Genomic DNA, 14,607 nt, shown 5'->3' with positions numbered 1-14,607 from the left:
GAAGAGCAAGAAGGAAGATCTGGGAAACTACAAGCTGTTTGGGCACACCTCTGTCTCTGGGAGGTTTATGGAACAAATGCTCCTGGAAGCCATTTCCAAGCACATGAAGGGCAAGAGAAAGATTGGGAACGACCAATATGGATTTACCAAATCACAGCTGACCAACCTGTTTTCCAGACCCGTGGATGAGGGGACAGCAATGGATGTTTTACACCTTGACAATGAGCAAGGCTTTTGAGATGGTCTGCCATAGTATGTTCCTAGCTAAATCAGTGGAACATGAACTGCACTCTCAGCAGATTAGTGGATGATACTGAATCGGGGGAGTAGCTAGTATGCTACAGGGCAAGGCTGCTATTAAGAGAGACCTTCACAGGATGGAGAAATAGACTGACAGGAATATCATTAAGTTCAAATCAGCAAATGCAAAGTCCTGCACCTGGACTGGAATAGCCCTATGCAGCAGTACAGGCTGAGGCCGAGTGGCCAGAAAGCAGCTTTGGAGAAAAAATCTGGAGGGTACTGGTCACCAAGTTGAGTATGGGTCAGCAACGTCTCTCTGCAGTGAAGACAGCCAGCCACACCTTGGGCTGTAGTAGCAAGGGTGCAAGGGACGTGATTATTCCCCTCCATTCAGCACTGGTGAGACCACATCTGGAGACCTGTGTCCAGTTCTGGTCTCTCCAGTACAAGGAAGACATTGCCACACTGGAGTGAGTCCAGTGCAGGGCCATCAAGCCAGCTGGGTAGCACATGGTAGATGAGGAGAGGCTGAGGGAACTCAGTGTGCTCAACTCGGAGAAGAGCAGGCTGAGCTCTAAGGGGGAAACCTTCCTGCTCTCTTCAACTACTTGGAGGGTGCAGGGAAGACAACTCTTCTTGGAGGTGCACAGTAGAAGGATTAGAGGCAATGGACAAGCTGGAACATGGCCAATTCCAATTAGGCATTAGAAAAAAGGGTGAGGGGTTTTTGGTTTTGTTTGTTTAAGTAGAGCACCACGTTAACATGCCAATGAATGACCCAAAAGAATATTAATCTCACTAATATAGAGGGGCATCAAAAATACACAACCCAGCTTCTCGGTAATCCTCAAATGGCTATTCATTTGGACTAGAATGCTGGGATAATTATGATCATAATCAATACAAGATTCACTCAGCTGGATGCAAAAAGGGTTTACATAGCATTTCCTTTGTTGATTTTTTGACATGAGACATAAGATTTATTTGTCTGTGCCTCTGTTTTCTCTGTTAATGCAAGACAGAAACACCGAAATTACCTGTATCAGGGGTGTGGAGGCATTTTATTTTAAAATCCACACAAAGTGCTTCATAGGTAGAAATTGATACAAAATACAAGAATTCAAACAACAAGCAGTAGATCTTGTTAAGACATGCAGGAATTTGCCTCATGAAGCTAAGACCGACATAGGTAATTCTTTGCATCTTCTGGCTACAGTTATAATTAATGAAAGTACATTCTTCCTCGCTGACTACTGTATGGGACTCTTACAGATTTTCACCTGAATTCAGCATAAAAGATTCACAGGAACTAAGCAGAGCATGCTGGACTGATCTATGGTGGTAAGAACAGCTTTCAAGATGATTTATTTCTGAACTGGGAAAAGAGAATTTTCACTGCAGTCCTTGCAACATGGTAAATGAAACAGCACCAAAGCAGAGCGAGAGAAACAGAAAAGCCAGTGTGCAGCAGACTGGATGACCAGTCCTGATTTAAGAGGTTTGTAACTTACCAGCATAGAAGTAAACTCACATTGATGAGCAATGGAAACACTTCAGCTCTACTATGAGCTTGCAGACTGACTGGTAATGTTCTCATTCATCACAAAAAAACCCCGCTTAAAAATATCCATACTCCTATTTTGAAAAATTATCATTATGGTAATATTAATTACAAGTTAACATCACATCTTCTGGGCTCCATCTTCCTATTAAATATGTGATACCGCTCCATTTATTCTATGTCTATAACAAGAGTATTTTCTCCGCTGCTGGCAGTACAGACAAAGCATTAATCTTTGCTCTCGATGGATGTTACCGGCCAACTGTTAGGTTGAAGGAATCCCTTTTCTTCCCATCTCAAAGCAAGACCGTTAAGGAAATTCTGTAAGCAACAGAGGACACTGTCCCTCTGTACAGCTTCTCATACTATCCCACCCTACCTGGCCTCATCTAGACAATGGCCATCTTCACCTTTTCCAGGGACACAGCACTACAAGCACCTGACATCCATTAATCCAGACATCAGAAGTTAATTATTTGGGTAGGCAGTGGTGGAAACTGCTGTAGAAAACTGCAGTCAACCCTTCTTAGAGCAGTTTTACAAGACTTTCTAACAAGTCAAGTGGAAAAGGAGGAACATTATGGTCTTGAACCAAAATTGATGGAGTAGTTAATTTTTGTTCATTTTGCTTTCTTTTGGCCACAAAACAAAAAGAAAAAAATCCAGCAGAACATAAATTTAGGCTATACCAAACAGAAAAAAAAATGAAAACAAAATATTTTGTTATCAACTATGAAATGAAAAATTACATTTAAAGTTTGGATTGTTATACAATTTTTTAAAAGAAAACTTAGGAATAAAAAAAAAAAAGACATCCATTTATTTCAAATGAAAATTCCTGAAATGAAATGTCTAGAATTTTACTTTCAACACTTGCAAAAGAAATGACTAACTGATTAACTAAATCATGGCTAAGATAGAGCAGTGTTTAAACAGCTGGAATACTTACATGAAGGCCCATTAAGCCTACAAACAAACTCCAAGATTCACAAATAAGACTGTTTTCTAAAACAAGTATCTATTCTTGTTCTTCTGGAACAGTATGCATGGAGTCTTACTTAGATCTACTAAAATAAGTACATTCAGGGCTTGAGATACAAGCCTTGCATCTTGAGACACAAAAGACAAAACAAAGCTAAAACAAAGAATTAAGATGCAAATGAAAGAGTTGTTCGCGTTAGACTGAACAGCATGGAAAGTACTGAGATAGACATAAAATCCTCATTCCTGTTTTATAGTTTTAAAGCTAATTTGACTCGTTAAGAGTACAAGTATTCCAAATGTACCAAGACATTTCAATTCTGATTAGTAGAACATTTATTATTATTTGATGTTCGCTTGGTCATTACACTCACCAAATTAATTTACTAGAAGCACCACCAGAGAAGGTAGCACCTACCAAATCTAGTCTCGTCTGAAATTCATTTTAGACCATTGGTGTCTCTGGGTAGCGTTTACTGAGGCTGCTGACTTTGATGCAATGAATTGTTAATCCCTGCCTGGCCTCACCAGCACTGCCAGCTTCAGCTCAAGCATTCAGGAGAGGACTACTTTTGGCCCTAACACTGCTGTTCTACAAGCACCTCAGGGCAGTATAAAACTCCTCTGATATAGACTGATGGGTTCGCTGTGTCATGAAGCCATTCCTCCCTTCGCCTGGGTACAACCATCCTGAGGAGCTACAAAGTGAGCTGGTCTGGGTTCACAATAAACTAAGCCATAAGGAGGAGGAAGCTTCAGTTTTAATGAGTTTCCTCTTCCAGATCATTATGTGGCTGCACAAACACTCTAGCTGGCATATGGGAGAGGGGGCAGATAGGATTGCCTTTTGTTTTTTGGCTACAGTGCCAAAGTGTTTGGTGGACAACAGCACAAACCTGCCCAATGACAGAGCTAGCTGTGACTAAGGGTGCACTTGGACACAAGCCTTCTGACATGGCCTGCGTTCCGTTGGGTCGATGACTGTGATTGCCAGGTTAAGTTCTCTAGTTTTGTCAAATCAGTCAAGTTTTTGTAGCCAATGAATCTAAATTGGACATACAAAAGGACATGAACACAAGGAATGGGGTGGAGCGGTGAAGAGCAACAGAAACAGAGACAACGGAAGAGTTAAAACAAAACCCTTCTGTGGCTTTTTTTGTGGAGGTAAATGGACTTAATGAATGAACCAATGAAACTGTGTAGCTTGTGATTAAATAACTGCCTGTTTCAATGCAACATAGTGCTGTAACCAGCTCCTGTTCAGGTGTATTCCTTACAAATATTCACCAAATATCTACTCTAAAAACCAGAAATACTTCATAACACGACCCAAGACATTAATGCCATTTAATAATGGAAAAATGCAGCAAATTCTGCTCAGCCACCAAGAGCAGGTATTCAGGGAAAAAAAAAATCTAAAAAATGCTAACTTCCGTAAACTAGTTCATCACTCTTTCATTTTATTTTTACTAGTTCAAGTAAAAGTCAATAGCTGCCCTCCATTCCTGCACAGCCTCAGGGATGCAGACTGTTTACCATATCCGTGTTTTCAGTTGTAAATGTTGACCTATCAACACCATAATGCCATTTACTAGGAGTTTACACAATAGCATCAGCTTCAGTAAAACACCTAAAAAATTAGCAAGTCAATTTAAAGGGAAAAACAACTCCCCATTAAATCCTATTCAGGTCTGCAACTTCTCTCCAGGCCAAAACATACATACATCTACTCCCGGGCAGGCTTCCTCTTTGTAATGTTAACAGAACAATTTAAAAGGATTGGATGCTTAAAAGTGGAGATGGAATTCAAGTGTTGTGGAGGAGGGGGATGGGGGTCATTTGGTGGTTTTTGAAGCATCTTCAATTTACAGTTATACTGCTGTAAATAAGAAATAGAGGAGTATTGCCTGCTGCACTGGAAATACTGGGACAAATGGGTAGTGTGAAAGTTTTCTCCCAAAAAATAAGCTGCAGAATCTGAAGAAACACCGCACGGTGCTCTGAAGTATATGGCACTCATTACAGCTTTTGTTTCAATACTGTGTGCAATGGCTATCTCAAAGTACTCCGAGACCTTTCATACTCCCCCATATCTAGTCTCCTTCATCTAAAAGTAGAAGGCAGTATGTTAATCCTTTTAAATTATTTGCAGCATACATCCTATTAGATTCGACACAAGATGTTTCTAATCCTGCGATAGTCTCACATTAAACCTAACTTTATTTCGACATATTTACATATCCATGTGAAGACAGTAATGTAGAAAGCAGAACTGTAGAGTTTGTAGTATACACTCATAAAAGCAGCTTTTCCTGGTATTATTTGTGGCAACGTTCTTCTAAAGTAGCAAGGGGAAGCTTGCTTTAGGAGTTTATTTTTATGCTGGGCTCCCACTGTCTGTATTTCTTCACTATTATTGTGCTGCAATTAATTCCCATCACGAAATTAACAACGACATCTGGGAAAGTTGCTGAATCAAACACAGAAGAGCAAAAGCACAACTCCAAAACTGTAAGCTCTAGATCATGAAGCAGATGATAATAAGTTTACTTTTATACCAGGCAGAACATCAGGAATCACAAACTAATCCTCGATGAACAATACTTACACCTGCTGAAGTGAGAAAAGAAATCTTAGTAAGATCTACAAGAACCACATGCTCAAAAACACGAGACAGTTTCTTCCCTTAGTTAGAAATGAAAAATGAAGATACAGTATCACATAAGGAAGAATTTTTCCAAAAGTACAATTATGTCCACCTATGAAAGTTTGTGAGAACAATGAAATGATGTTTTGATTTGAAATATTAATAATTGGATTTTAATTCATGTATATATAAAAAAAACCCATACCTTGTAGAGACCAAAGAAGCCTAAGTCCCGTAATACAGTGAGGGCACTAACTCGTGGACCAGTAGTAATTTCTCCAGCCACCTGTAATCGAATCTTAACAATTTCCAGTGGATTGGTAAAGATCACTTGAGAACCTCCAGCCTGAAATTAAAAGTGGAAGGCAATACATTAACCTGCTACATTATTTGCAGCATATGTCCTGTTACATTCAAGAGAAGACATTTTTAATCCTGCTGCAGTCGGTTAATCTATTAGCAGACAAGAGTTTTAATATTAGTTAATAAACTGCAGCTCACAAGGTAGGAAATCTACCCCCCCTCTCCCCCCACGAGATGAGTGGTCAGGAAAAACAGAGAGGAAACAGGTCAGCCACTGCTGGACACTGCATTACATCACACAGACACTAGCTCAATTCTTGCTGCAAGAATACATTCACCAACACCAACTTATGCAATACTGACAAGCCAAGAACACTGTAAAGCAAGTAATAAAGTGAAAGGAAGAATTAGTAACTAAGTAAAGAAACTGAGATGTGCATGCCACTACACAGAAAGTGAAAACATACTGTTGAAGAGTAAAAGTCTGGCAGAAGCTTTTTCAATTTTGGCATGAGTTCATAAAACAAAGAACACATGGATTCCAAAGACCAGAACTGCAGATATATTGTACTTTTTTTAAAACCCCACGGAACTACCAGTTTCACTGCCATTAAATGCTGTTTGATTCAAGAGTCTGAGCTCCACATCGTTATTTGTGCGCCAGGTAATAAAGAAAAGAAGGTCTACAGACTGAAGGATTCTATTAATCAAGAACCGCTAAATGTTTTTAACATGTCAGTCTCCATTTGTTGGGAAGGCATCACTCAACTGATTTTGAAAGTTAGATTTAAAACACAACAGTGGCAAGCATTTCAGATTCCCTGCTAGCTCTTGTAAAGTTCATTTCATTCACAATATGTAACATAGGGAGGGCATAACCTTTCTGCTACACTGACAGATCTCGAGTTAAAAATTTGAAACAAGAAAAAAAGGTAACATGAAGGTTACCTAAGTGTATTCAAAAAATACTCATTCAAACTCCATCCGGCCCAAATTCAACAGTGTCATTCTAACTTATGTTAATTTCTTAATTACGTGGCCCAACAGCTATGCCATTCTCTAGGTTCTGAAATCACACAAACTATGCAAAGGGCAACCCTCACCCACCCCACAAAAAAGCAACTGTTTTTTTTCTGGAAGGTTATGACTAAAATGAAATAAGCTGCATTTAAACGTGCTTGCATCTAGCCATGTCTAGTATGTAAACATTATGTGCACATCTTTTTTAAATTATCTAAATGTTAAAAGAATTAATCATAGCTCAGATTAACTATCATTCAAAATAAAAATATGCAGTAAAAAAACCAGTAATATGGTTTAAATAATGTGCTGAAGAAATGGCAAATCGCACGAACAACTATTCTTGTCTACCACTTAGACTGAGCATACACAGTGTGGTTACAAATTAAAGTCTTTACATAACCCCCAAAATATCCCAAATGTTTCCTATTTTGACCAGAAAAAGCATGCTCTTGTGTAACTCAACTGGTTTTGACTTTCAAATTGGCATAATTTAATTTAACTGCTTTTACCAAACCAGAATCCTGGTACATATAAAACTGCTATTCTTGTTGCCATCAGAAATTAGACTGATAAATTATTTGGCACATATGCTGACTTCAGTTTTGCAGTTAAACTGAAACATATTAAGTAAGCAAGCATCCATAACAAAAAAATTGTTTCTTTTACTTGTCTACTCATCTTGCAAAGTCTCAAAATAAAAAAAAAAATCCTGGAAAGGTCCTTATGGTGAATTACAGATTCCTACATAATAAACATTTGGGTCTATGTATTACAAATACTAAGCATTCCCACATGCCATCACACATATTTTCTTCTTAAAAGGATAAAATCCCAATTGCAGGTGATAATGTTTATTTGCAAGTGATACTGTTCATTTGTAAGTTTTCTATACCACAGCCCTCCTCTAAAACACACTACTTAAAAACTCATACCAACTGATCCGTTAGCACAAATAAACTACTTTCCCTCAGTATGATATTCTCGCAGTTCATTGTGCCATGACTCCATGGGAAGTGTTCCTTTAATTTTCACTACAGGAAAACCATATTAAAATTTAAAAGATGACAACAAAATTAAGTTTATTATTATTAATGCACCAAAACACTGAGCAATTTAAAAAAATGTATAAAAGTGTTTATAAGTGAATGCCATATTTAAAGAAAGAGAAACAGGTATCTGATTTTGAAGGAGAATAAAGGCAAATAATTTCTGAATTCAAATAAAAGTGAAATACTTTAGATGCTAGCACATATAAATGTTTATGTTTGCACGTCCAACCTGGCTGCGTCGACACTTGCAGCATTAGATGTTTGTGGCTGTGAGTAAATCACACAAGATTTCCTCTGCTTCAGCTTGCTATTTGAAAAATGGGGATCCTACTATTTACCCACCTCATACAGTCAAGCTCGCTGCATTCAGATTTTTAAAGCACTGAGACCTGCACGCACCAGGCACTACTAAAAAGACTACCAGTTCTGCTGCCCACAAAGCAGGTCTGAAGAAAGACATCAGAAATTTCCAGTGAAGTCTTTCCACAAAACTGTCCAGGTACTAGCCCAGAACTCCCTGAACAACCTTTGTCATCCTCTGAATTTGATCAAAGATACACTCCAAAAATCAAATGGTGAATAACTGAAAGTGATGAGCCACACAATACCTGACAGAGGGTGTCGGTAGGAGGGTTTCTACCACCTGCCTGCTTTGTGATGGAGAGGAAGGCTGGTTTATCAGCCCGTGCAGAGGCAGTTCTAGCGGTAACAAGTACAGTTGCCTGGTGGGGAGCTTTTATCACTGTTATTTAACCATCTGTGCTGGTAACTGCAGCTCCTTACTCTCCAAATGGTGGGGGGGGGGGGGGGGGGGGGGGGGGGGGGGCAAACTGGAGATGGCTACTATACTCTCTAATGAAATGATTTCTTGCTTGTCTAGTACTGGTAACTCCTATTGTGTTATTCATCATCATAGTATGCAAGTGTCTCATAAATATTAATAGTATTTCCTCCCAGTGCTCCTGTGAGGAAAGTACAATGACTCCAGTTTTACAAGAAGGGGATTTGAGGTAAAGAGGTTAATTGTATGCCCAGTGTGTGCATCCCCCTAGCTCAAACACGTAAGAGTCTCCAGGTATCCTGATCTCCAAATCAGTAGCTTGAATCACAATAGCATGGCTTCTGTCTTCTGAGTTTTTGCATAGTGAATGCAATGAAAGAAATCTCATCAACCTATTTTTTTCCAGTCTCTTCAAGGTGCTGGTATAAACTGTTATGGAAAAAACAGACAAAACATCATCAGCACATTGTATCACCCTGCTCATTCATTCTGTTTGGCCAAAAGTTGAAGAACGTTGCCTTCTTGTTTGCTAACTTTTGCAGTTGAAAGTGTATGTCATTTTAAAATTTTGAAATATGCTCCCAAAGGTCAGAATTTGAAAACTACTTTTTTGGCCAGAATAAACACAGTTTAAGCTCAGGTCGGTCAAGCTTAATGGTTTCTTCACCAAGTGTCACAAAAATCAACTTCTTCAACCATTTAATATAGATACTTCCCAGTAACACCAATTTTTCCATACTGAAGTTACAAACTTGAATACCCTCAACTCTGAATTCCTTATCACCTCTTCCAATCATTTTTTAAAGAAACAAATGATCTGACTGTAAAAGCAAATCTATTACTTTTCAGTTATTATCATGTGATTAAAATAAAAACTGCAATTTTGAGTTATTTATAGGAGTAGATACCTAGAGGTACTGCATGGATAATTATCTGTAAGGGCCCACAAAGGGCCCATATTATTCTGAAAGAATTTAACATTTGACCTAATCACATGCATTTACGGTCTCATTCGATGTAAAGCAAGAAAATAAAAGGGAAATACCTCTGTCATCCAAGAACTCCTCATACACACATAGCTAGAAATCTGCATCCCTGTAAAACGTTCAATGTGCTTTAACACACGGAGAGCTAGCTAAGCATCCACACACATGTGAATTTTTAAAAACGAGCTGGTTTGGTTTTTTTTTTCATTTTTGCAGTTCTTCAACTCTGCACTGGTATGATATCACCCAGCACCTCTCGATGGCAGTATAGCCTTGTACAGTAATACAGTACTGTCTATCACATGCGTCCTTCTACTTTCCTACTTTACTGAATGAAAGGGAAAAGTAGAAATAGTTGAGGTATTTTTTTTTGTCCATGAGGCAATAAAACCCACTCTGTAGTGAAAAAAAATTAGTTTAATAACAATCGCTTAACAACGCTCCAATTTAAGAAGTCAGAATGTTTTCTACTTCTTCACGTGTTCAAATCACCTTGTAATAAAATTTACTGGAAAATAAACAGATTTTCACCCCCCTCACTACACTAAGACAAGAAATTCCTGTTCTTTTTAATGTAACTGCATTTTGTGCCCTTATGAGATTAGATAAGAAATGAGCACACCAGACCCAAATCTCCTAGGGCTTTCACATCTCAATTTGAAAGCTTCAGTGTAGGTTCTGAAGAGAATACAGCTTGCAATTCAGGAAGAAAATTCTGTGTTTTCCATCTCAGAAGAAAGTACTAGATTCTTTTCCTTTCATCTCTACTGACCATGAACTGTTCTTGTGCCTCTAATTAACCTTATTACCTACTTCAAATCATAGCCTTTTTCCTGTTCTCAGCTAAGAGCATTTAGGGTCAGCCTAGATCTTTCTTCTGCATCCCATGCAACTTGTCACATATCACCTTTCAAGGTTTCATAGATGAAGAAAGGACTACTACTGCTATTAGAGTGTTAATATTTCCCAACAATATCACCCAGGGATAGCAATTATGGCAAGTAATGGCAACCATTAAAATATATAAGCAACATATTATATAATTATCCAAATCAACCTCTGTAAAAGAAATCATCTACAATGTCTTGGTTACTCATTCAGTTTACAAAAAGACAAGCAGGTGCAAGTTCCAAAATTTTTAGTCAACTGTTTATCACATTCAGTCATACTGAATATTGTACACTGTCCCAGGCCCTTTCTCCTTGCCAGCTGCCAGATGCACCTTGTTATCTTGTGCATTTGCTACCATCCATTAATCCTAATGAAAGCCAAGGTTCCTAAAGTGCTGAGCGTTGTACAGACACAAAATAAAGACTGTTCCCCATCATAAAAAAAAAAAAAATCTAAATTAAAAATGCACTCAAGGGATGCAAGAATTACCATCCTCATTGTATAATAAAGGGCAACTAAGGCATAGAACTATTCAATGATTTACCACAAAAATCACATACTAACTCTATGACAGAACAAGGCTTAGAAGCCAGATTTATGGAGTGCCACTGCAGTGCTTCAAACTACCTCTAAAAGCCTTGGTGTTTGTATGGCAAAAGATCCCAAGAGCATCAGATGAATTATGTTGGGCTGCTGCAACGGTGATTTCACTATGGACTTGCCTGTTACCAGAAGAGCTACCGACTAACAGACATCTGTCCAAAGTGACTGTTTTTCTTATAGATTTCAAAGGTGACAACCTTAATTATGTGGCACTGTATGTCAAGGGCAAAGCATACTGGGTTCTCAAAAGCTTGGTTCTATGTTACCTTTTTTTCTGATAAAGCCAGGCTTCAAAAATCCAGACAAGCCATTTCATGCTATTTTGTGTCCTCTCATCTGTGGTCCTATCTATACAGGATTCTGATAATGCTCTTTAGCAACAGGAGTTCATATAGTAAATACCTTTTCTTCAGATCGTGAGGAGATTTCCTGAGCCCTCAATCATCTGCTTTTCACTACCCTGACCAGGCTAGCACAGAAACAGCTTTCATGCTGCTCAGGCAGAACTGTGTTTTTCTCCAGTTAATCCTTCTTGTCTTCCGAGGACAGCTTTCTCTTGGTCTGGCTAAGGTTTTACTTTGGGCAGCTCAAACAGTGAACGCTGCTAGAATCACAGTCTTGTTAACGTCCAAGTGTACATAAAATGTAAAGCAAGCTCCTTCAAACGCTCACGTAAAAGTGCTCATAAATAGAATTGCAATTAGTCTGAACAGAAGTACATTCCTGCTACTGCTTCAGACAGATTTCCAAGACTTGGATACAAGTTGTGACGATTCTCCTACAATTGTATATTAATGACCTGGCTAAACAGAAACAAACAGGAGTATGGTTTGTTTATAAGCACTGACCAAGTCTGCAGTGGGAAAAAAATTAAAATTGTGGATTTGATATTTTCCACGTTATAGGTAATTCAGTTCTCAGAAGCCTAGCCAAAAAAAAAAATCAAAGTGGAGCCTACTTGATTGGCATTATAAAAGCAATTAAGTTACAGACCTGTCAAATATGTTAACATTTGGCTCTGTCTGCTCTAGTTGTCTATTTTGACTAGTTGTAGAATCATTTAATGATTTACAGACCTTTCAAGTCTTAAAGCATGGTAGCTGTATTAAAACTGTGACCCATTATTTCTTGGTCACATCATAAATTACCGTGACATCATAAATATCTTCCTTTTTCTCATAGAAAGCTAGATTTTAATTCCTGATTTGAGTTTGAGGCTTTGTTTTGGGGTTTTTTTTGGAACCTGCACTCATAAACACTAAAATATTTTACTGCAAGTAGAAAAAGGAGTAATAGGAGAAAGGGATGTGTAATAAAATATAATTGTCAAAACAAATACTTGTTTTAAACTGTAATGTATGTTCATATAAAATTTTGCAGTCATTATTTTTAATATAATAGGAAAAAAAAGAATACATTTCAAATGGAAAGATATTAAGTATGCTTGTTGGAAAAAAATGGGCTTTTTTAGAGTTCAGAACTGTTCGGTTCTACAATCAGAAACATATCAACCTATACCGATGAATCCCTTCTTGTTCTACAGTTTGAAAAATTCCCTCTCTCTCACTCTCTTTTTTTTTTTAGGGGAGAAGGGAACTGAAAAGGAAGAGGAGAGGGGAAGCAAAACGGAAAAACACCTCTAATTTGTTATGGGAAAATACCTCTGGAAAAAAATTAAAATTACATTAGCCAGTCCAAAAGGAAAATTCAAAACAGAGTGAAATCACGTTCTGCATAACTCCTTACTGCTTTCAGGAAAGGCCAGTTTAAACAGGTATGACTGTGTGAAAATTTGAGCAAACTACTTTTAAAACATCCAAACCTGCAAGGAAATGTGGGGTGAGGTCAAAGATAAGCAGGAACTGGACACCAGGCACTTCCCCACCCTTTGGTACAATCTCTTGGAAGGGCTATCATGTTACTGTATGTTGCCTTCCCAAACTTCATTACAAGGCTTAAATCTAAGATTAGATGAAAATTAATCAGAGACAATTAAAACAGAGCAGTGTTCAAATACAACAGGTTTGCAAATGTGAAGTTAAATTGAAGTCCAGACCTAGCTGCATTTTTTTGTACCAAAAGTTTACAATTAGTTTAAATTATTTTCAGTATGCTGAAAATAACTCCAATTACAGTGGTTCAGAGGAGAAAACTACACTTTAAAAATACCTAATTAATTATAGTATATTCTTTTACATTATATTAATTATATTTAATAGACTTTAACTCTAATTAATTTATTTAACAACATAAATTTTATGTAAAAAGAAAGTAGCTTTTAATTTAATCAAGGAAAAAAAAAATTTATCAGGAGCTTCTGAACTTTTCCTTAAACAAGAAATGTGAATGTTGGGCTTCTACACATGCAGGTAGAACTCCCCTTGAAAGTAATGCCTGACTACAAGGAGAACAGACCTTCGAGAACAAATCTATTAAGAGTTCAAGAGATGCATGCCATTTGCTTTCAAAGCTAATATGAGCAATCATCAGAAGACCATGATTGCTTAACTATCTCAATAAACTATACCAAAACTTTTCTATGTGATAGCAGTTGTTCTTTTTTCAGATATACATGCAGAGATTTTTTTTCTTCCCCCTGGAATACATAATGCTCAGTTTCATTCTATCCATAGCTCAGCCTTCTTTGCCAAACAGAATAGAATTTTGAGAGATTTAGGTTTCTGAATAATGAAAGCAATAATGACACCTTCAGTCTCCTTTAGCCTACAACTGAGAAATGTCTAAATTTTTGCAAGTAAGAGATCTAAGAAGTGTGGGAATTGCAGTCCGTACACCCTCTACCTCCACTGCATTGCCACAGAGAAAATGCAGCTCAGATGTGGACTTATCTTTATTACTCTCTGAAACATAAAATAGATGTTGTAAGTAGCTTTATAAAACTATTTGTACTGGATCACTTATTCGGCACAATTCAATTGAAATTTCACATCATATTCCTTTATAAAAATTAATTCTGGACAGGATTTTGCACTTTCTAGATGAACTCCATCTTAACCGTATCTAATTTTTATGTTCCATAGCAGAGTTGAGGTTGTCCAAGCAGGTCCAATATGTTTTAACTTTATTACGATTACTATAAAGTCTCTAGAAATATGCCTAAAATTGTATTGACAACTTAAATAAAAGCAGATCTGTACGGGGTCTGTAATTGTACTGCGCTACATGATTTAAACTGGCTAATAGTGAGCACACACTGAGCAGCTGCAAAGGAAAAGACTGTGTGTGGAAAAGGAAAGAGAAGGGAGAGCAGAAGCAAAGGTTAATAAAGCAAAATGCTTTTTTCTTGCTGAAAATTAAGCCTCCAATTTACCTATATAATTGTATTACTATATGCAGACAAGGCAACATATATTATACAACTATTTCTTTTTAGTCATGCTATACTTCTGTTTTTCTTAATATTTTTGTGTGTGTTTTATGATTACTCTTAATTTTGCATCTTTGCATCTCCTTCCTGGTTACTTCCAGACACACAACGTAAATTTTTCAATTAAACATGGAACTGCTTTATTTAAGGA

At 37.5% G+C, this 14,607-nt stretch overlaps 1 protein-coding gene across 7 annotated transcripts in view; it reads right to left on the bottom strand.

Annotated features, from left to right (window-relative positions):
* The window catches only part of SLC25A13 (solute carrier family 25 member 13), a 105,827-nt gene that overhangs the window by 13,759 nt on the left and 77,461 nt on the right, over positions 1-14,607 (bottom strand). For all 7 annotated transcript variants that reach the window (XM_030008925.2, XM_030008923.2, XM_030008921.2 and 4 more), the window contains one exon: positions 5,638-5,778. In XM_030008925.2, coding sequence (XP_029864785.1) covers positions 5,638-5,778 — 141 coding nt within the window. The remainder of the gene's footprint in view (positions 1-5,637; positions 5,779-14,607) is intronic.

This window comes from Aquila chrysaetos, chromosome 3 (assembly GCF_900496995.4).
Source record: "Aquila chrysaetos chrysaetos chromosome 3, bAquChr1.4, whole genome shotgun sequence".
In the NCBI taxonomy this organism is placed as follows: Eukaryota; Metazoa; Chordata; class Aves; order Accipitriformes; family Accipitridae; genus Aquila; species Aquila chrysaetos.
This window is presented reverse-complemented; position numbering and strand designations above follow the sequence as displayed.